Raw genomic sequence first — 22,890 nt, forward strand, 5'->3', positions numbered from 1 at the left:
CCAATGTGTTTTTGTCATCTTTTTACAGTTTCTGCAAGCAAAGAGAATCAGAAAATTATTTTAGTTTATATGAAATGAACGTTTATTGTTTTTTAATGTTAAGTGCACTCAAACTTATTCTATACATATTATAATATCATAATATAAATTCCCCATCTTATTTAAAAATTTAACGTGGCATTCAATTACACATATTAATAATTGTTTTGACATTTAAACGGACTTTATAATTATTTTAATGTAATAAAGTATACGTTACGTAAATGTTCATGTATTAAATTGCAACTCTAAAATTAAATAAATATATTTTCTAGTGATGTGAAATATTGAGGCGTCAAGTGCTATATAACACTTTTAATAAACGACAAGAATGATTGGCTGATGAAAAAGAAAATCAATCAATGAAAGAAAATTATATATCGAGAAGGAAAATAAATTGAATTATTAAGAAAGATGCAAGTGCTTGTACGAGAAGCTCTCTGTTTGGAGGTGGTCGGTCCAATATGATGAGTGTACATTATTAATTTGGGGATTGGTGTAACATTTACATTTGACATCTCATATTGTCCACAACCAATGTTTGCTCACATTATTTGTTTTTCTAAGGGTTATTATAATATTTTATCTGAATTTAAGGAGTACTTATTAAATTAACTAATATTTAAAAAGTCCTCCAATCCTTTCATGTGTCACAAAGTTATTGAGAGGAATTAGTTTAAAAATAAGACCAAGTTGATAGTATGTATAAATTATAAGGATTAAAAATATATCAATTTTATTAACTGTCACGTTATCTGTTCCATTAGATTTTATAGACAGGTGACTACATTGGAACCACTTAAATAGTTATATGATCATATTGTCAAAGTAAAAGTATGATGGTCATACCGATACTAACCCAATAATTAAATGGTCATTTTGAGTAATTTAGCCTTAATTTTATATTTTGATTTAGTTTATAGAGAAAAAATTATGTTAGTGCCATTGTCTCGATTCATATTTGTGTATTTCATGCACCAATAGTGGATAGAGAATTATTGTTACATTTTAAAGTTTTGGATTTAAATATAATATATACAGAGATTATTTTTTTTTAAATAATTAAAAATCGTTGAACAAATATTATATTATAATTACTCAATTTATATAAAAAATTATACCCTATAGTAGTTATTAAATTTTAAGACAACTTATTTAGAGTAAATTACGTATTTAGTATTTAAATTATTAGTTTTGATTCGTTTTAGTACTTAAACTTTCATTTTTTTTTCTTCAAAATTTTACTTAATGTTTAGTTTTTGTTTCATTTTAGTAACATGTCGTTAAACTTAATGGATGAGCTCGCCAATCGCCGCGTCTACAGTCGTCAGCTATTGTATTCATCGACAAATAAACCCCAAACTTTTCAATCTATACCTTTTCAACCCTTGAACTCAATTTCGACCCTGTTTACTGGAAAGAGCCTCAATCTCTCCAAATTGACGATGAAATCTTTGATTTCTTCACCTTTCGATCTCTATGATCCATCGTCTGATGTGTTTGAAAATTGACTATGTTGGTTGACTCGTCATTCTCTGTGGTTCACTGTTTGGATTGGTTGTCCGTCCACCAGAGCTATACTACGTCAGTCCGTTCGTTAAGTTTTTTAATGAGATACTAAAATACAACAAAACTAAATGTTAGGTATATTTAAATACTAAAACTAATAATTTAGGTATAAACGCATAGTTTACTCATTTATTTATTGTGACATAAATTACGTTGTATACCGAAAACCGTATATCTATGGACACATTTAGGGTGCGTTTGGTTCACAGAATGTAAGATTACCAGTGTGAATAAAGATTATCACGGAATATATATCTGTGAATTATATTTTTGTTTGGTTGGTTTAGCAGGAATGTAAGATTATCGTATTTGGTTAAAGGAATAAAAGATTATTAGAATGTATATTTGACCAAATTGTCCTTATTATATTTATTTTTTAACAAGTTGAAAAATAATTATATTTTCTTTAAAAAATTTAAATTCATAAAATTTATATATTTTTTTTACAAATTAAAATATAAAACGGTTTAATGAAAGGGTAAAATTTATTTTAATCTCTGAACTTCATATAAAATTTTAATTAGAATTTTTTTTTGTAAATCTAAAATAGTTTAAGGATAAATTTGTAATTTAACCTTTATATAATTTTTATTATTTAATGACAGAATAATGATATTTTTTAAAAAAATTTAAGGTCATTTTAGTCCAAAACGCGGTAATCTAATACATAAGGAAAGGGAGGTAATGACATTCCCAAATATATCCCAAAAAATTTCTATTAATATAAGATTACACATTCCCAGCCAAACACACCCTTTAGATTATCAAAGCCTCTACGAGACTCTCAATAGCCTCATACAATACGATCATCAATCTGGGTCCCATCAATCATTATGTCGGCTATCCAGCCCGATCTCTGTGCATCTACAATTAATCCAACCACCACGTGGTGATCGACCCCTTTTATTAGCTGTAAAGTTTCTGATTCGTGACTTAAAAATAGGGTATACTACATTATATCAGTAATTTTGGGGTGATATCAGTTTTAATTGAATTTAATTACTCTAGTTATAACATGATATTTTTAGTTTTAACGTTCAATTATGTTATTTGATCATTAAATTTTAACGATACAATGATATGAACGATCTTTTATAATTATAAAATAATGTTATTTGGTGCGACTATTGATATCTAAAATGATATTATTTTAGGTGTGTATCGATTTAATAAATAATATACATTATTTATTTATAGATGATTACAATAGTACATCTCTTTATATTATTTTTTCAATTAGATCATTATTTTATCGAATAAAATTAAGTATTTTTAATAAATATATTTATATCAGATCGGATTCAAATTTTATCTCCATACCTAAATTAAGTCAGATTTCGAGTAGAGTGTATATTTTATCAGGTCAGTTGATAAAAAATCTAACTTAACTCGACCCATTACATCCCTCGTCCCATCTAATGTCGATAAGATTAACTGATGGATGATGATTACATGTCATAAACGTTCACCAACAAAATCTCGTCATCTGTGTCGACAAATCCTTCTAATTTAATCACTTGAGATGACGTAGTTTTGTGTTTTTGCTTACTTGCTTAGAACGAAGAAACAGTTGACATAACTATTTTATGATCGATCTGTATGTTTAAGGATAAAAACTTAAGCATATTTAGTGTTTAAAACTCGAAATGAAGGGGAAATTAAAGCTTACAGTTAGAAATTAACTGCAGTGAGAACATCTTCTTTGCTTCCATAAAATCTCCATCGGGTTGATAGGAAATGGTTTGGATTTCAGGTTCAGTAAAGAGATTATGAGGAAAAGTAGTTCATCTGGTAAACTGCTGATGAAATCTTTCATGGCAAATCAATGCTAAGTTTTTCTTATCTGATTTTGTGGTTTATCAATTGGATTAGCTAGCTTAGTCAAATTCAAAATTCACAACCAACTTTGATTTTGGTTAATTTTATACGTACACTTTGGATAAATTTTCTAATTGTGCTAAAAGAATGCAAAAAAAAAAAAATGCTGTTTCGAAGTGTTTCGTGATAACCAAATACATTTTTTATGAAAAATTGCTAGAAAAATATTTCCGGCATTTGACAAATTTTACGTTACTTCTCTGTATTTATTTAATATAAAAAATAAATTAATATATAATTAAATGAAAATCAAAGGATTATAAAGTTTCTATCTTCCAATCTGACTTCTCTGTAATAAACATTCTCTAGTTCAAAATCAAATATTCAAACATAACCTTTAAGAATTTTGTAATGAACCTTAACCTTGTAATGGTATATTCAAACGTAAAAGAACCCATGAATTGCTCTCATCCATTGAAATCAATTCGTTGTAGTCTAGTTGGTTAGGATACTCGACTCTCACTCGAGAGACGGGTTCAAGTTCCGTCAACATAAATTTTCATTCATTTTTTTCCTATGGAGCATGGCCTTTTGCAAACAAAGTCCCTTAAACCACTACTTAGCTTGCTGGTGCGTGTATTAGGATCCCCCAAAAATGTTGTCAAGGAGAAGGAAGATATGATAATAGATAGACAATAAGATGCAAATTGCTAGGTCCAAAATAAAACTCGACATTTTCATGTTGTTTAATCACACAAATGACATCTACTGCATGGACATCTAAAGTAAAGTAGCATGTGACATAACTTGAATATAAGGAAATCAAGAGAGTGATCAAACTAACACTTATCAATACAAGTAGTAAAATTCATGAGATCATAACTTTGTTTAACATGCTTAAAACACCAATTATGAAGGTAGCAGGTTTAGGCATGACTAAATTGCACAAATAAACAATCTGAAACTAGAAATATGATCCACTTCACAACCACACATATCAAGCATGAAATCATACAATCCCAACTTACTTAGGCTCATACTTCATTGGACAATCAAGATGATCGTGTATCATATTTAAACATTATTAAGACTCTTGATTACACATATTACAAAGAACAAGTATTATATAAGATAAGAACTTGTACATGTCACCTAATACAATATTATATACTCAGTGATATAATTGAAGTGGATATCAAAATTTAGTACTACAATTGCAAAGTTGAAAGATTAATGGTATAAAACAATATAACGCTTAAAAGGAAGTGGTATCTAGTGAAATTTACCCAAAACATTAACAAACGCCACCAACGCAAAACGATGTCGTTTGACAGCGCTCCTCTTCTACTTCAAAAAAGAACCACCACCTCGTCTAGGGTTTTAGCCATCTGTATTCTGTTCTGTGAGAACTGAGATACCAGGGGGAAAATGGTGTTGTCAAACAAGAAGCTGAAACAGAAGCTCAGAGCAGAACTGTTGGCGAAAAGGGTATCCGAAGCCGAACCAAATGAGGAAAATCCAGATTCAAATTCTGTGCCCCAGTCCCTGAAATCGCTCCTGGACTCAGTAACTCAGAAACCCAGATTGTCAAAGCGAGAACGAAAAAGAAAAAGCGTGTCTTTCCCAACAGGGTCGAACCAGGAAACTGAAGAAAATGGAAGGGAGGTTGAAGAAGATGATGAAAAGGAATCGGTGAGGGTGAAAATAGAAGACAAAGAAGAGAGAGAGGAGAAGGTGAAGGAGGGTAAAACGACGTCGGAGAATAAGGAAAGTGATAAAAACAATAAGAAGAAGAAGACTAAGAATAAGAAAGAAGAAAAGGAAGCAGAAGGATACGAGCGAACAGCATGGGGTTCTGCAGGTTGAGAATGGAGCCGAAAGGTAATTTTTTTTAATTGATTTTCAATGTTTAATAGAACACTTTATGCCAAAAGAAAAGAAAAGGGGTTTTATTGTGCTTTTGGTAATTGGTGTTTCAGTTTGCATTTAGGAAATTAAAAAGGGAGTATGTTTTAGTTTTTTGAGCTAAATTTTGCTTATTGAAGCCAATTAAGTATATCGTTTAGTTTTTCTATTTGATTGTCTCATCTTATTATCAGAACTGTATTTGCATTTCCTATTGTTATGGTTTGGTTTTTTGTAAAGATATTGGCATTTTTATAGTCAACTAGAAAGCTCGAAAAATGGAGAAGGAAGGAAGGACCTTTTATTTCCTTTTAGCTTTTATGGAATTTTATTGATTGATAATAATTTATTTATTTCCTGTTGCTTATAATTGGGGTGATTGTTTCGGAATTTCTAACTGCCATGCGGTGCTGTCTTAATGCAGCCAAGTGAGGGAGGATGTTGCCACAAAAGTATGTTGGAGGGATTCCATATCGCTATACTGAGGATGATATTCGATATTATTTTGAAAGTTGTGGCACCATAACTGACATTGATTGTATGAAGTTTCCTGACACTGGGAAGTTCAGAGGAATTGCAATTGTTTGTTTCGAGGTAATTATCCATGATGCTTGTTTGTATACACTTATGAATGCTTTATTAATTCAGGGTGGATCAGTTTCTTCATATTAGTATCATCTTCCATGTTTATCGTTATTGTGATGATAAGCTAGTTCTTATGACAGTCGGAAGGGGCAGAAGCTAAAGTTTTTTAGCACGTCATTACATGAGAGTTGGCTCTATTTGTTCTTTGAAAATGGATTTTTCATGTGTGTATATATATATATATGTTTGAAACACCGAAAAATCTTCTTGTAGGTTCTTGACTACGGATAGAGTTTGCTGACATTTTTATTTTCACTTTATACAGACAGAAGCGGCAGCAAAAGAAGCCTTGGCTCTTGATAGAGCTGAAATGTGAGTAAATGTTATGATCTTCAGTTGGCTATATCATTATTTTCCATTGTCAACCGGTGCTTATAATTTTCTGATGTTTTCCCAGGGGTGGAATGCAGCTGACAATTCAGCCCTACAAATCCACTCGAGCCAATAAAGCGACTGGCTTTGCCCCGAAGATGATGGAGGGATACAACAGAATATATGTTGGAAATCTATCTTGGGATATAACCGAGGATGATTTGAAGAAGTTTTTCTCTGATTGCAATGTATCATCTATACGCTTTGGCATAAACAAGGAAACAGGGGAATTCCGAGGCTATGCTCATGTGGATTTCTCTGATAGTGTATCAGTAGCCATGGCACTGAAGTTGGACCAAGAAATTGTCTGTGGTAGACCTGTGAAGAGAAGTGTGCTGTTCCTAAGAAAGCAGTGCAAACTCAACAGGATCTCATCAAACAAGTACTGAAGTCCATAGAAATGATGAAGAGCTTCAAGTAAAGAAGTACCTATGAGTGTCAAAGCACCCATGGTTGTGAGTGTCGAAGTGCCTCAAGTTAGTGAAATTGATAACGGAGGTTTGAGCGTTAGCAGTGGTAAGCTGAGGAGAAGGACGTGCTACCAGTGCGGACAAAAGGGTCATATTTCTTCTGCTTGCCCTAAAGGACCTGCGAGTGCCGAAGCGCCTATTGGTCACGAAGCACGTACTGGTAATGAAGCACCTCTGAGCGTCGAAGCACCTACAGTTAATGAAGTTGATAATGTTGGCTTGAGCGTTAGCAGTGGTAAGTTGAGGAGAAGGACGTGCTATGTGTGCGGACAAAAGGGCCATATTTCTTCTGCTTGCCCAAAAGGACCTACAAGTACTGAAGCACCTACTAGTAATGAAGCACCTCTGAATGTTGAAGCACCACTAGATAATGAACCACCTCCAGTTAATGAAGTTGAGAACGGGATTTCGAGCGTTAGTAGTGGTAAGTTGAGGAGAAGGACGTGCTACGAGTGCGGACAAAAGGGTCATATTTCTTCTGCCTGCCCAAATAAGAAATCTGCAGAAACAACAATGCAAACACAAATTGACCCCCAATGGAAGATTTTTCACCTATCACCTCAATTGCTGCAACTGTTTACATGTGCCTCCTGTTGTACTTACAAATTGGCAAAGATTTGAGGAAAATAGATAGTTCATAGCTATAAGTGAGCTTCAACCGTTGCAGTTTTGGAAGCTCGAAGGCTGTCAAATTGTTTCCATGTTTTCAGCATCATGGTTTCACGGGACTGGCTTTGACTTTTTGTTAAAAATGGAAATTTTGTCATTTCACTTTGGTCCGTGAGCTAGCTTTCTGGTAGTTCACAAATTATGCAAGAACGTGCTGGGATTTTGGCCCCACAACTGATGAAATTGTCCCATGATGTTGGTTTAAACTCAAAAACAAATTTATCTAATTTCTAGTAATGATTCCTTACATATCTTAATCATTCATGATTTTGTCAAAGATTACATCTTTATTTTAATGTATGCAACTTGATTTATTGAATGGCATCTTTTGAAAACAACAGCATGAACTGATTAAGTTTGGATTCGATGTTCGGATTTGATATTTGAAAAGCGAGCCTTGTTTCCTCTATAAGTGAGAAGGTTCTCTATCTGTGTATTTGCTAGTACTTGTCTTTATTAATTTTCTTGGCTCTTATAAATATGCAGAATCCCACTTTTCCTCTAAGCTGTTCCATGTGATTCAATGACACCTATTGGCCTAACTTCACCTGCCCTGAATTGCTTTTCAAATCTGCAGGTTTCAAAATTCAAAAATTTTTAATGCCTAAATATTTAACTTTCATTTGAGCTGTGTAGAACAGCAATGGCAACCAATACAAGAGGGAAACCAGAGTTAGCAATGCAGAAGAGATATCAAGAGAGAGTAACTAGTCCTGAGGGAAACATCGTTTGGGTCAAAAGAAAACCGAACAACGAACATAAAGTTCCTGTGGTTTACTACTTGTCCCGCAATGGCCGGCTTGAACATCCTCATTTCCTGGAAGTCCCTCTTTCTTCTCCACAAGGACTCTGTCTCAAAGGTAAACATAAATGGGGTTCTCTTGAAATTTAGTGTACTTCTCCCTGATCTGTAATTTGCCTGTGTTGTAATCTGATCTGTCCTTGCAGATGTTATAAATAAACTGAACAACCTCCGAGGTGATGGCATGGCCAATAGGTTTTCCTGGTCTTCAAAAAGGTATTATAGATTTCTTTTATTCTTCTTGAAATAATAAGATTCAAATTCGATGTCAAGTGAGCTAATGTAAAAATTTCGTTTCAGGAGCTACAAGAACGGATATGTGTGGCAAGATTTATCGGAAAACGCTTCATATACCCATGTCATGGACGTGAATACATTCTGAAAGGCTCGCTGCTTTTAGAAACGTCTCTAAGCTTTCGATCCTACGAAACGGTTTCTTCAACTTCATCGATCTCCAAAGATTCCTCAGAAAATACGGTTCGAGCAAAGATTCCAATGTTGTTGCAAAAACTGGAAGGAAACACCAGTCATGGAGTGAATTCAAGGAGCTTGATGAAGTTGATCACAGAATCTTTGTGGCCAAAACCAGCAGAGAACTTATCAGCAAAGGCAACAGTGTGTCTACTCAGACAGATGATGGTACCAAACAAGGAAGGTTTGGGGTTGAAATAACTGAAGAACATGAAATGGAACCGAATGATTTGCATGCTTTCGACCGTTTTCGCATTCGAACTCAGAAATTCTGAAAGGCCTTACACTCCGCAGATATTAGAGACCAAGCGTTGAAGATGTCCTAGTGGTAGGATCAAAGCATCTGCAGTGTTAATGCAATTGATTGCTTGTGGATCAAGAAGGGTCAAGGATTGGGAATCAATGGAAGTAAGGGGTTGATGAGAAACTAGTCATGCCATGAATCGTGATGCCTTGGTGAATGTATTTCAGTTCTTGAAGGTGAAAACAAATGGTGCCTCCATCTTTTATCTAACATCAACTTTTATGTTAACGTTAGATAAAAGATTTGAGACTATAACTAAAGAGTGTCTTGTGTTCTTGATGTGTAATTATTGCTGGCAAATTGTTATTTTCCCATTAAAAAGGACAATAATGGTTTTCTGAAATGAAAGTGAATTTTGTGTTCTAACATTAAAAAAAAAAGTAGATTCTAGGCTTCAAGAACCACACTTAGTTTAGACTCAATGGACTAGGGCTAAGTTTTCATTTTAAATATTTTTTTTTAGTTTAAGGGATTACAATTTAGGATATGTAGATAAATTATAGACGCAAAGGCTCGAATTTAAATTTTCTAAGAAAAAAACATTTTATTTTCTTTGAGATCACTTAACAAGTGTTTTTTTTACATTAAATATTTAATTCAGTATCTTTATCTATGCAATACAGTAAGGTCTAAATTTTTTTTTCCATCTGATCGAAGAATATGAATATCAGATTAATCTCATGTTTTCTATATAATATACTAACAATAATGTTAATGTAACTAAATTCAATTAACTTTAATTAGTCAACTTTATACATATTGTATTATATCAACTAGAATCTCTTGTTTATGAGCATCCGTTCCCCTAATAGAAATTAAGTGTTCTTCACTTAACGTTCAATTTTTATATTACAAAAAACAAAAAACTAATGTATTTTACTATTTTAGATATATATATATATTAAAATCACCTGGTCCTTGAGGACAATGACAATGAAAGGCTATATGCAATTAAGCTTGTTTCATCTTTCTTTCCACATTGTTTTTTCCTACAAAAGAAACTCACGTCACTTGCCTATTGCCTACATAGTACCAACTGACTATTCTCTCTGTGTTTTTGTTTTCTCAAATGCCTTTTTCTGGTTCTTCAATCTCCATCATCCTTCTTATGATTTATCTTCATTCACCACTAATGAATGCATTCAAACCCCAAAACTAAAAAGCCAAACCCAATCTTTTTGTCCTGAGATTTGATCATTTGTTAGCTACTTTGAAGTTCTTCTAAGTTAAACTCATCTGAAGTGCTGTGTTTCTTTCAATGGACCCATTAAAGGGTTCAAACTAAATTCAATTAACTTTAATTAGTCAACTTTATACATGCTTTTATTGTTATATCAACTAGAATCTCTTGTTTATGAGCATCCGTTCCCCTAATAGAAAATTAAGTGTTCTTCACTTATAACGTTCAATTTTTATATTACAAAAAACAAAAAACTAATGTATTTTACTATTTTAGAATATATATATATATATAATATATATATTAAAATCACCTGGTCCTTGAGGACAATGACAATTGAAAGGCTAATAGCAATTAAGCTTGTTTCATCTTTCTTCCTCCACATTGTTTTTCCTACAAAAGAATCACTCACGTCACTTGCCTATTGCCTACATAGTACCAACTGACTATTCTCTCTGTGTTTTTGTTTTCTCAAATGCCTTTTTCTGGTTCTTCAATCTCCATCATCCTTCTTATGATTTATCTTCATTCAACCACTAATGAATGCATTCAACCCCAAACAAAGCCAAACCCAATCTTTTTGTCCTGAGATTATTTTGATCATTGTTGTTAGCTACTTTGAAGTTCTTCTAAGTTAAACTCATCTGAAGGTGCTGTGTTTCTTTCAATGGACCCATTAAGGGTTCAAGAGAAGGAAAAACAGCAGACAAGTGGTTGATAGAACCTCTTGCCTTCTTCTTCTTCCAACATTGTTCCTTCTTTGAGTCTCAACCTCATTATGAAGTGTACCAGTAGGCATCTGTTAGGTAAAATTTCAGATTTAGGGCATTGAGAGTACAAGCTTAGTGAATAAATTGATGCTTTTTGAGGTCATTTGGATGTAATGATGTTGTAAACATCCCTAATAACTTGGTATGAAATGTATTTCGCATTTTTCGTGTTTCGTCTGCCCGTGTTCTTAGGCTTTTTCTCAACTCTATTTGTCAATGGCTGTCATGACAGGCAATTTTTTTCAAGGGTGCCCAAGTATGAGTTAGATCCACATGTTTATAGTTATTAGGATAGAAATTAGAAAGCGGTATTGATGTTTTTATTTTCCTTTACGAACTAGGTGTTGGTATTTCAGTATTGCATTTCGAAAGGCTAAGCAATGGGCAATTAATTTCCCTCGTGGTTGCAGTTCATATATTATAGTTGTTGCTTGCATGTAAATGTCTGTTTATTGAATTACAATCGGATGTGATATACACGTTAGGATAAAGTTCATATTGCAACTTGTCGTTTTGACTAAAACTTGATTTTGTTCGTACGAAGCCGTTTATTAAGTGGTCTGGAACCTGACCTTAAGAAGAGCTTAAACGTCACTACACAGCTGCAGAGTGGATCTTGCCTCATCATGCAAATTGTACTCGAACTTGACCATGAATGTTGATGTTTAATATCTCCATATATGGGCTACTTTTGCTTATGTAAAGACTGCACTTCAGTTTGTGCTATTTGTCATCATTTTGTCGTAGTCGGTAATGTGCTTTAAATAACTCATTTTTGTTATCACAACAAAACTCAGAGGATATATTGCATGTAGGTGGTAAGAACATGCTAAATTATCCTATTAGCTTCGTCATATGTTGAAAATAAAAGAGATACTTGCTTTTTGTTCTTGTTTTGAGCTTTTATTTGTATGTGGTATTGTTTTAATTCAAGGTTAACGGCGTAATGTCATTCATATGCTGGGAGTGGTGAGCCTTATGGTTAACAGATTTTCAGCGGATTATGTTAATGTTCTTACATCAACTGTTTTCATGCCACGTTTAGGACCTTTATCCCAATCGAAGGGTTCAAAAAGTTCGAATCGGTTTTCAGAATTTCAAGAAATACATTCAACTACATCTGTTCTCTAGTGAAGGAAGATCTGATGGCTAGGCCGAGCTACACCGATATCCATGGCAAGCCTCTGTCTCTAAATGATCAAGTTGCTGTTGCTCTTAGAAGGCTTAGCTCTGGTGAATCGTTATCGGTCATTGAGATACTTTCGGGATGAATCAATCCACTGTTTCTCAGATAACCTGGCGGTTTGTTGAAGCAATGGAGGAAAGAGGGCTGCACCATCTCAATTGGCCTTCCAATGAAATAGAGATGGAGGAAATAAAGTCCAAGTTAGAGAAAATAAGGGGCCTTCCTAATTGCTGTGGTGCAATCGACATCACGCACGTTCTCATGACTTTGCCTACGATGGACCCTTCAAATCATGTCTGGTTTGATCGGGAGAACTACAGAAAGGTTTTGCAGGCAGTTGTGGACCCTGAGATGAGAATCCGTGATGTGACTGCCGGGTGGCCAGGGAGTTTAAGCGATGCCGTTGTCCTCAGGAGCTCGGGTTTATTCAGACTTTCCGAAGAAGGAAAGAGGCTAAATGGAAAGAAGCTAAACATTTCCGAAGGAACCGAAATACGAGAATATATAATAGGGGATGCAGGTTTTCCCCTTTTGCCATGGCTTTTTACTCCTTATCAGGAAAAGGCCGCTCGTATCTTCAAATCGAATTCAATAAAAGACACGCTGCGACCAGAATGGTAGCGCAGATGGCTCTGGTGAGGCTCAAGGAGATGTGGAGGATAATACACGGTATAATGTGGATGCCGATAGGAACAGATTGCCAAGAATCGTTCTTGTTTGCTGCTTGTTGCACAATATTCTTATAGATCTCGAGGACGAAGTGCTGGACGATATGTCACTGTCCCATCATAATGACATTGGTTACCGTCGACAAAATTGTGAATCATTCGACCAGCCTGCCTCGGTTACGAGAGACAAGCTCTCTCTCTACTTGACAGGAAAATTGCCACCTTGAAAGCACATGTCACTCATCCCTCCACCATGGTATTTTGACAGCATAAACTTAATAGTTTTACTCAGTGTAAATGGATTCTAACTCTATATATATATATGGTTTGGATACACTTACATTTAGTGTTATATTTTTTTAGGATTCTAACTCTATATATATATATGGGTTTGGATACACTTACATCTAGTATTACATTTTTTTAGGATTCTTAAACGAGGGAAAATCAAAAGCTGAAATTAACTTAACTTCTTGTGTTTTTTTTCCAGTAAATATCTTCTCATTTTCTATTGTTAATCACAACATTTGATTTTTATTACGATCTTAAAAAGATGTAAACATTTTAATTTTACACTATATAATTAAATTCTAACCCTATATATATTAATTCATATACTATACATCAATTTTCATAACTCGCCACCTACCCAAGGAAATTGTTTCATGACAATTTGATGATACTAACGTGCGGAAAATAGTAAGAAACCAGTTAAGTGGTTTCTACCACTTGAGATTTGTTGTTTGGATTTTCTACCACTCGCTAATCTTAAAGAGATATTTACGGAAAATTTATTGAATGATTTTGTAGTAAAAAGAATATTGCCCTTCTTAAAAATTTTGAATTTAAATAATTACTTCTAAGATATACGTACGTTATCAATAGTTAAGAATTTTTTAAATATAAATTACTTTATAATCAGTCCAAAATAAATAAAGAATAATCATCGTTGAGTTTCACTAAAGAGACCTAGAAAAATTAACTTATTTAATTTATAGGAATATGAATAATATATTATTATTATTATTTTATACAAATCACAAGTACTTAAAATTAAGAAGAATAAAGATTTATTAAATATTTAAATTTAAAAAATTAGAAAGGACAATGTCTTATTTAACAATGTTAAATTAATAAACCTTAAATGTTATTGTACCAAATATTTGGATGCCACATCCTCTCCGCCCAACAAATGATTCAATCTCGAAAATCAAATATTAATAATGTCTAATCAAATAAGACTAAAAATAATTAAACTTTTTGATCACATATTAATATTTCACTCATATTAATAAAATATACATATCATATAATATTATGATTCAGATGAGCATTGGTTAAATATGTAAGGTTACGTATAAATTTTGATTTTGTGTATTGGTATAAATACAATTTTAATTCGTTCAGTTTTTATAAATTAATATCACTATTATTAATTAGCACACTCAACATACTTAAATTTGAGATTTTTAGAGAAAATAATTTTCTTTTTACCATTGAGGTTATTTAATGGATTTAATATATCTAATCAAAATTAATATAAATTTAATATTTATCCCATTTAAAAATTAAATCTCTCAATTTACTTATAGAATTTAGACTCCAGGGAAAATAAAATGGATTTAATAAATTAACGTTTTTTTACTCACTAATTAAACATAATAAAAAATAAAAAAATTTAATGAATTTCATGGTATAACCAAGAAATACAAACATGCAACTTCAAGCAAAAAAACAAAGACACTTTTGCCGACATATGAATCCTAGGATTTCGTCGCCAAATAGTATTGACACGTAAGAAATGTTTTATAATTTAGATTAATAGTGACGTATAAAGACGACGTCGTCGCTAATAAAGTAGATTGCTTGACACGACAACTTTTAGGCAAATAGAAGATTCTTGCGAAGAAATGACCATCCAACTCAGTTGGTAGAGCACAAGATTCTTAATCTTGAGGTCGTGGGATCGGTCCCACGGAGAGCATTCATAATTCGAAGGTCTCTTACAGAAGTTGCTCTCAACCTGGTGTTGGGGAAGGGGTAGCCTATCTTACCTCCCCTTACCCCATACATATAGGAAAAAGTGACAGCCATTAGAAGATTCTTGCGAAATGTACTTATCTTTTTTTCTTTCAATTTGTCAGTGAAAGATCTAATAAGCGATGACGAAACGAAATAATAGATAGACAATTGCATAGCTTGGAAGAAGCCAGGCCTATACTAATTGCATAACATTCCGATATACATTTTAACTATCTTGACTTTATGATGTTTGCAGAAAAGTATACATAAATGCACCATCCTTATCTAGAATTTAATTTCCAATTTAGTTTAAGAATAACTATTGTTATATTAATGATTGAAATTTAACTTTACAATTTCAATTAATATTTTAAAAAATGCGTACACAGTGTATGATTGTTAGCTATAAAAATATGTTCAAACTAGCCTGAGAAGAGAGTAGATGGATGACAAATATTGGCATTTCACTTCATGTCATGTCACGTAAGAAATTACTCACATCTTATGATTTTAACAATTTTCGAGTATCGAAGATGGATAATGATAGTGTATCATCCCCTTTTTCATATTAATAATCGAAATTCAGATTTAATCAAAAGTAAAATAAAAATTCTTATGCCTATTGAATTGATTTCACACAAATACTTTCAATAACGGGTACAAACGCATTGCAAAAGGTCAACTTTAAATGACAAAGCTCTCTCTCAACATTCTATAAATTTATATCCTAGTGCACCTTTTTTTTTATTTGACAAGAAATCAAATACCCCATACAAGCTTGCATTTTCTCACCACACCCAACCACCAAAAAGGAAAAATTATGAAGAGAAATTTTCCTAGTGAAATCCAGAACAATTTAGCTTTGGAAAATTGTTTGATTCTCCTTTCACAAGGAGGAAGCAAGTATGATCAACATGCCATCTTCAACAACAACAATAATAACCCTAGCAGGGTTTTCGAGTGCAAAACATGTAACCGCAGTTCGCTTCGTTCCAAGCTCTAGGAGGTCACCGAGCAAGCCATAAGAAACCGAAGTTGATTGACGGAGATAACGGATCGGCGGGGAACCGGCAACTGACGAAACGTAAGACGCATGAGTGCTCGATCTGTGGGCTCGGTTTTCGATCGGACAAGCTTTAGGGGGACCATGAGGAGGCATAGAACTGGTTTGAGTGAAAAGGACCAACATGACGATGAGGACACCAATTGTGAAGAAATCTACAGCAGAAGGGTTTTATGCTTGGATTTGAACTTAACTCCATCGGAGAATGATTTGGAATTGTTAAAGCTTGGCAAGGCTGTTCCAGCAATAGATTCTTTATTCCAAACTCTTCCCTCCTAGTATATATTTTGTTTTTCTACAAACAAAATTTTTTTCATGAGGGAGTTCCTGTATGTATTGTTCGTTAATGTATAGCTGTAGATATATAATAGATCTAATAAAGAGATATCATTATATTCGAATTTTAGTAACGCTGGAGAATGATTTGGAATTCAACACTGACGTTCGTTTCCCTACGAAGATATGATGCTTAGGAGTGAAAATGAGTTTTGGTTTTTTTGTATTTTCTTATATTTTTTCTGTAAATTATATATTTATTGTTATATTTTCATTTATCAATCTTTAGAGTTTCCGGAATTCTTTCAAACCTTCTAAATTTTGTTTTGATAAATCTAGGAGGATATAAGATAATATCTAATACACTCACATCATTTGACAATAATCATGTATACTTACTATGCGAAGTTTGAAACCGGGACCTCAAAAGATAATAATTAAATCTATTTAACCTGTAAATCAGTATGTAAGATCAAAGAAGGGGACTCACCCTCTCCCTCTCATCTCTCTCACACGACTATTCCATCCTCTTCGGTTTGTTTTTTATTTTTTTTTCTTTCACATGTTGATTGTCTTCGATTTTTTCATTCAATCAGAAGAAATAAATCATCATAAATTATTACAATCTCTTTCTCATGTCGATAATCTATGGTCTTCACCTGAACATCTTATCTAGTTAAAGGCCAGTAGTGTGTTTTCTCTACTATATCGTAAAAGTAAGATCACTAATCGTTCTGAACTACATAACAATTTATGTCTTCTTTTATTTATGTTTACTCTTTCAATATCTTCTCCGATTATAATTGACCAAAAGCACTATCTCAACAGAACTACACCAGCAGTTAACAATCTGCTGCTTTTGCAACAATATTTGACACTTTTTTTCCGGTATTTGAAATCACAGGGAATTGAATTTGGATAATCACAGCTAAAAGTCTCACAACTCGACCAACAAATTGTGCGGCTGATGGCAAGTTTGACACTTTATGTGCAATCATTACAAAACCGTTCCAAGTAAACCCCAGAAAACGAAATGTTTGACAGGTTTTCCGTTTGACACTTTATGTGCAATATCATTACAAAACCGTTCATCCAAGTAAACCCCAGAAAACGAAATGTTTGACAGGTTTTCCAGAAGCAGTGTAAAATCAATTATTTGATAATACATGTGGAGTATTAGGTAAGAAGTCCATAGAAATTTGTTTCAATCCCCAGTTTGGTTAAAAGATATCTCATAAATATGACTTAAACGTGAGAATTGATATAAAATTAGGGTAAATTTTATATTTAGTCATCCAACAATCACTTTAGTTCCATTTTGGTCAACTCGATTGTTTTTTTAAATCATACCTAATGTTACGTTTTGATTTCGTTTTTGTCAACTTCATTAAAAAAATAAATAAAAATACTGACATAACATTACCTTATGGCAACATGCCGGTGCCACCGTTAATTTTTAACGATTGGTGATCAAAATGAAACTTTATGTATGATTTGAAAAAATAATAGTTTAGTGACTAACATGGAATCAAAGTGATAATTGAGTGGCTAAATATGTAGTTTACTGTAAATTATAAAAATATATAATTTTTGAATTAATATTTGAGATCACCATGGCTAGTTAAAACTAGCAAGCAACAGAGGCAAGAAGATGGGCATTGGATTGACTTGTTAGAGCTTTACAAATTGTCATATTTCAAGAGTCAATATATTTGCTTGTCCATTAATTAATTGATTGATTTAAAGCTATTATCTATCGATAATGTCATAATCAAAGTCACCACTCACTACCTTTTCATAGGCTTTGAAGAAAATGCAAAATAAAAGAGTTAATTGCATCCTACGTACTCAAACTATGTCTTTTTTCTAAATGATCCTTAAACTTATAAATATTTCAAAATTATCCCTAACTATGATAATCATTCTTAATTTGTCCTCAAACTTTTGAACATTTATTTTCATCCCCAAACTATCTCATTCATTCTAAATTAGTCCTTAAACTTTTTCAACATTTCAATTTCATCCCAAACTATATGTATATACTAATCGCATTACATTTTATTAAAATCTTTAGGCCAAGTTATATTATTATATGTTTGGAAAAATAACGTTTAAGTTAAACTATGGTTAAAACTAATTATATTTGGATGAATTTAGGGATAATTGAAAGATTTAAAAGTTGGGGAGCCAATTAGAATGAGGGTCATAGTTTGAGGATGAAATTAAATATTAAAAGTTTGAGGATTAATTTAGAATGAGAATCATAGTTTGAGGACATATGATGCAAGTACTCAAATTAAAAATCTATTTCATTTGTAGGGTTGGGTTAATTTTGATTTAATTTTATTTAATTCAGTTCAGATTAATTATGTTAATGAATTAATTTTTATTTAATTTATAAAAAACTTTAAATGAACTAAATTAAACTCATAAAATTCGATTTGATTTTATTTGATTATCTTATTGCTCGATTTTGTTTCAGCTTGATTTAAAAAATTAAAATAAAAATAATCATAAGTTTTAAAATAAATATATTCGAATTGAACTATTATCCTCCTTACTTTACCATATAATTCTCACTCTATTTTATCATTTCTTATATAAAAATAATATATATTTATCACGATGGACTGAATTAAATCTTAACTTTTTACTTTATCATTTTTTTAAGTATACTTAAGTTTTTCCAAGGAAAAAATATCATTTTAAATTTTTTAATACTTAGTTTCCTAATTGTGTGTCATAACTATTTTAATTTTTATTTAATAAAAAAATTCTAATAAAAATGAAGAAAACAAGTAGATCATATGAAAGAAGCTATGTGATACGTGATATGTGAAAGTGAATTACAAGTTTATGTGAAATTTGAAATGAATAAATGATAACGCCCATGTATGTCATGAGAGCTAGGGTAGTTGGCATGCCAAGAGTCGAGGGTCTATTCGGTTCTTTAGGACATATGTATATTCTTTGGAACATGTGAAGTCTCGAAAGACACATACTTGATCCCTAGCATATGTATATGATTCTTAAGGAATTCTACGTGGTCCTTATGGACATCATTATATGGCACTACGGTGCAATTCTACGGGCACTTCGGTGCAATTCTACGGGCACTTCGGTGCAATTCTACGGGCACTTCGGTGCATTTATACGAGCTGTGGTGACAGCATAGTGCACAACCTCTATAGACTCACATATCGATAGTTCTCACATATATACATGGGCTAATCCAGAATATGAACAAATATAAGTTAGTGGTATGATAAATGCTATAGAAATGATATGATGTTGTGTGTGTATAGTGTTTTTTGAAATAGTATGTATTATATGATAAACTGTTAATGATGAACTATGTGTATGCATGTATTTACTGCAATTAATCTGATATGATTTTACGATATGAAAAATGCATGAAGTTGCTGAACATGATAGAACAGAACATGCATGTATCAATATAGGTTTTAAAGTGCATTAAGTTGTTATGCCTCACTAAGTCTTCGACTTAGCGTGTGATTGTTTCACACGTAGGTTTCGAGAAGAGTAAGGAGTGTGCGGAGCAAGACAGGTCAGTTTTCCTTACCAAAGATCAGATCAGAAATATTTGACAAAGTATGTTTTTGGTTATGTATAAAGTGTTGGCATGTAATAAGTCATAAGTACGAGCACTCTGATAAAGTCTGTATTTTGTTTTAAATAAAGTTTTAAATTTCCTGGGATTTTTCTTAAGAGTCAGGTTTGAAAAGTCAATGTGACACTTCGGACTCGTATCCGGTCGGATACGGGTTGGGGTGTTACATTTAATGGTATCAGAGCTATGGTTTAGCCGATTCTCGGCATAAACCGAAGTCCAAAGTGTCATAAAAAGGTGTACATTCCAACATAGATTGAAAAATTTCTGATCTGATAGTGTAAGGAATCGTTGTCTTGCTAATAAAATAAGATAGTTTAATACAGTAAATCCGATCGTGAGAATTTCGAAGTAAGTGAAAGGTGATATTCCTGATGGTGATAGCTATCACTTGCCCTGGCCAGGCAGATGAAGAGCGGACACCTCAGGAAATGCCTAGTAAGATCAAAAGTTGATTTCCGAAAGCTGAAATCATATCTGAATGATAGAAAATTTTCATCGTTTGGAATCGGAAAAACATGTAGAGTAGTTTTTGCTATTATGTGAATAAGATAGAATATGGTGAACGGGTCACCATAGGAATGTTAAAAAGATCTAATGACGTGATGATTACGTATAGAGAGAACTCAAGGATAAGTGCATCAGTGACAAGCGTATAAATGTATATGTCAGAGCTTAGTTTTGGAACGAAGTGATAATATTGCGCATAAACAAGTATGTTTATGATAAGGTTTGCAGTTAAGATGGAAAGAGTTAGCATTGGCTACCTAGAGTATGTGATAAAATGTACTGGAATTATAAGATTATAAGATATTTTCAGGATATAATAACCAGATCTGCAATGGATCTGGATACAGTTGCATATTTGGATCATAGTAATGTGGTATAGTAAAAGAAAAGGAAGTAAGAATTGGTATATTTAAATAACGCTGAGGATTGATAAGAAGAGTTTGAGAATATATATCGTAATCAGATTATAGGACACAGGAAGTCAGAATGTTGAGTATGAATAAAAGAAATTTCGGGATATATGAGAATAGAGGTGAATTGATAAGTTGAGTAAGTGAATTTTAATAATTTCGATTTGACAGGATGTATGTGTTGGTTGATTAGGGTTTGTACCCTATTGAACATATATTATTGACTAGCTGTCAGAGTAAAGGATAGAATAATAGATTGAAGGAAAAGATAAGTTGAGTTAATTGATTACGATGTGAATTTGAATATGGTTGTATACTCTGAGCAGATAGCTATGATGTAGAAACTGAGATAATATTTGCATGGAACCTTCAGGAAGAAAAATACAAGTATAGAATGATAAAGAATGAAGTTATGTATAAGAAATGGGTTATTAAAGTAATGAGGATGCATGAAGATTGGTACATAAAGATGAGTATAAGTAATAAGACAAGAGTATGTGAACATGAAAGGAAATATATGATTTATGTATAAGGAATAAGGAATAAAGAAATGAAAGGATTGATTTAAAGGATCAGATACATGACTATGGAAGTACCGAGGACAATTTTGATATAGAAATAAGACAAGTGTACAAGTGATGTGAAATATTGTTTGACTCCTTAAAGTATAGATTTAATCACATTGAAGAAGATTTAAAGTTGTGTTTTGGTCAAATGATGACGAAATACAGTTTGGTATGGTTATAAGGTAATTAAAGATTGATAAGAATTTGATTGATTAAGGATTTTGAGTGATAACCTAATGCTATTGGTTTATATAGCAACAGAAGAGAATGTATAACGAAAAAAAAAAAAAAAGATAGTTGGAACTTAAGATTGAAAAGTAAGTTTCTCATGATGACAAGAAGAATAAGTAACGGAAGCAACATAAGAACATTTGAAGATATGTTCTTACTAAGATGTTCAGTGAAAAAAAATTCGAGGACGAATTTTCTTAAAGGGGAGATTTGTAACATCCGCAATACCGGTTAGTGACCAAATTGTAAAGTTTCAGAATTTGGTGACTAAAGTAGAAGAATGAAAGAATTCAATGATATTTGAATATATATATATTGAAGGTTTTTGGTATTTATTAAAGAATTAAGGGTATTATGGTCATTTGACCATAAAGATTTTTTTTATAATTTTTTTAAAGGGTAATAAGCACGGAGGAAGAAGAGTCCAGAGCATTCTTCAGTCTTCTTCCTCCTCTCAACCGGGAAGCTTGGTATAAGGTAAGTGGGTCTTTAGTTGGTTAATTCTTTCGTTTTAAAGCTTGTTTTGATTCTTGGGATATTAAGAAAGATTAAGGAAAGCTTTAAGTGGCTTAAACCTCAAAGATTAACAAGTTATGAGAAATTAAGAAAATGAGTTTTTAAGTGAATTTTTGATATGGAAGAGTTAATAGATTGTGAAGTTGAATTTGACTTGTCAAGGATTAAATTAAGAGATATAATGATAGAATGGAATTATAACACATTTGAAAATTTGTATGATTTTTGAATCTTATATGGAAGATAGAATTTTGAGTGAAAAGAAGTGATTATGGAGTAGAATGAGTTTAAGTATGTGTATGAAGTTAGGAATATTAAAGGGAATGAAGTATGATGTGTTGAGCTGAAATGAAGGATTTTTCGAGCTCAAATATGATTTCTGGGCAAGGGAATCGGTACCCATTCAAGGGGAACCGATATCCCTTCAACGAACAAGAATTTCCAGTATGTCATGGGGGAACCGATACCCCCATAGGGGGGAACCGTTCCCCCTAAGAAATTGGGAATGGGTTTAATAAGTTAGTTTAAGTTGCTAGTATCCAATTACAAGGTGTACGTACCTAATGATGGTCTCGAATGTACAATTATGTAGATTCTACTACGCAAAAGCATTCCGGAACGTTTGGCAAGTAAGATCGATCAAGGAAAGATAGAGATTGGAATTGGCTAGTGAGGCCCGGTGAGTGCATATTAGTTAGTTTATGGTGCTAAATGGAAAAAGACTTGCGACAAGTCTATTTCCTATGTTAGAATGCATGAATATATGATTATACGTATATGAATGACATGATTGTATG

General features: G+C 32.6%; 1 protein-coding gene and 3 pseudogenes across 1 annotated transcript; all 4 read left to right on the top strand.

The window, feature by feature from the left end:
• Positions 1 to 4,797: 4,797 nt before the first annotated feature.
• Positions 4,798 to 7,693, top strand: LOC120174677 (protein gar2). The gene is made up of 5 exons (XM_039181452.1): positions 4,798 to 5,289; positions 5,764 to 5,925; positions 6,242 to 6,288; positions 6,374 to 6,730; positions 6,761 to 7,693. The coding sequence occupies exons 1-5, from the start codon at positions 4,855 to 4,857 to the stop codon at positions 7,437 to 7,439; spliced, it is 1,680 nt and encodes a 559-aa protein (XP_039037383.1). The 5' UTR covers positions 4,798 to 4,854; the 3' UTR covers positions 7,440 to 7,693.
• A 221-nt stretch (positions 7,694 to 7,914) lies between these two features.
• On the top strand, positions 7,915 to 9,055 carry LOC120174557 (annotated as a pseudogene).
• A 2,969-nt stretch (positions 9,056 to 12,024) lies between these two features.
• On the top strand, positions 12,025 to 13,130 carry LOC120174678 (annotated as a pseudogene).
• Positions 13,131 to 15,649: 2,519 nt separating this feature from the next.
• Positions 15,650 to 16,235, top strand: LOC120174576 (annotated as a pseudogene).
• The last annotated feature ends 6,655 nt before the right edge of the window (positions 16,236 to 22,890 follow it).

The sequence above is a fragment of the Hibiscus syriacus genome, unplaced genomic scaffold (genome assembly GCF_006381635.1).
Source record: "Hibiscus syriacus cultivar Baekdansim isolate YM2019G1 unplaced genomic scaffold, ASM638163v2 tig00112114_pilon, whole genome shotgun sequence".
NCBI classification, from domain to species: Eukaryota; Viridiplantae; Streptophyta; class Magnoliopsida; order Malvales; family Malvaceae; genus Hibiscus; species Hibiscus syriacus.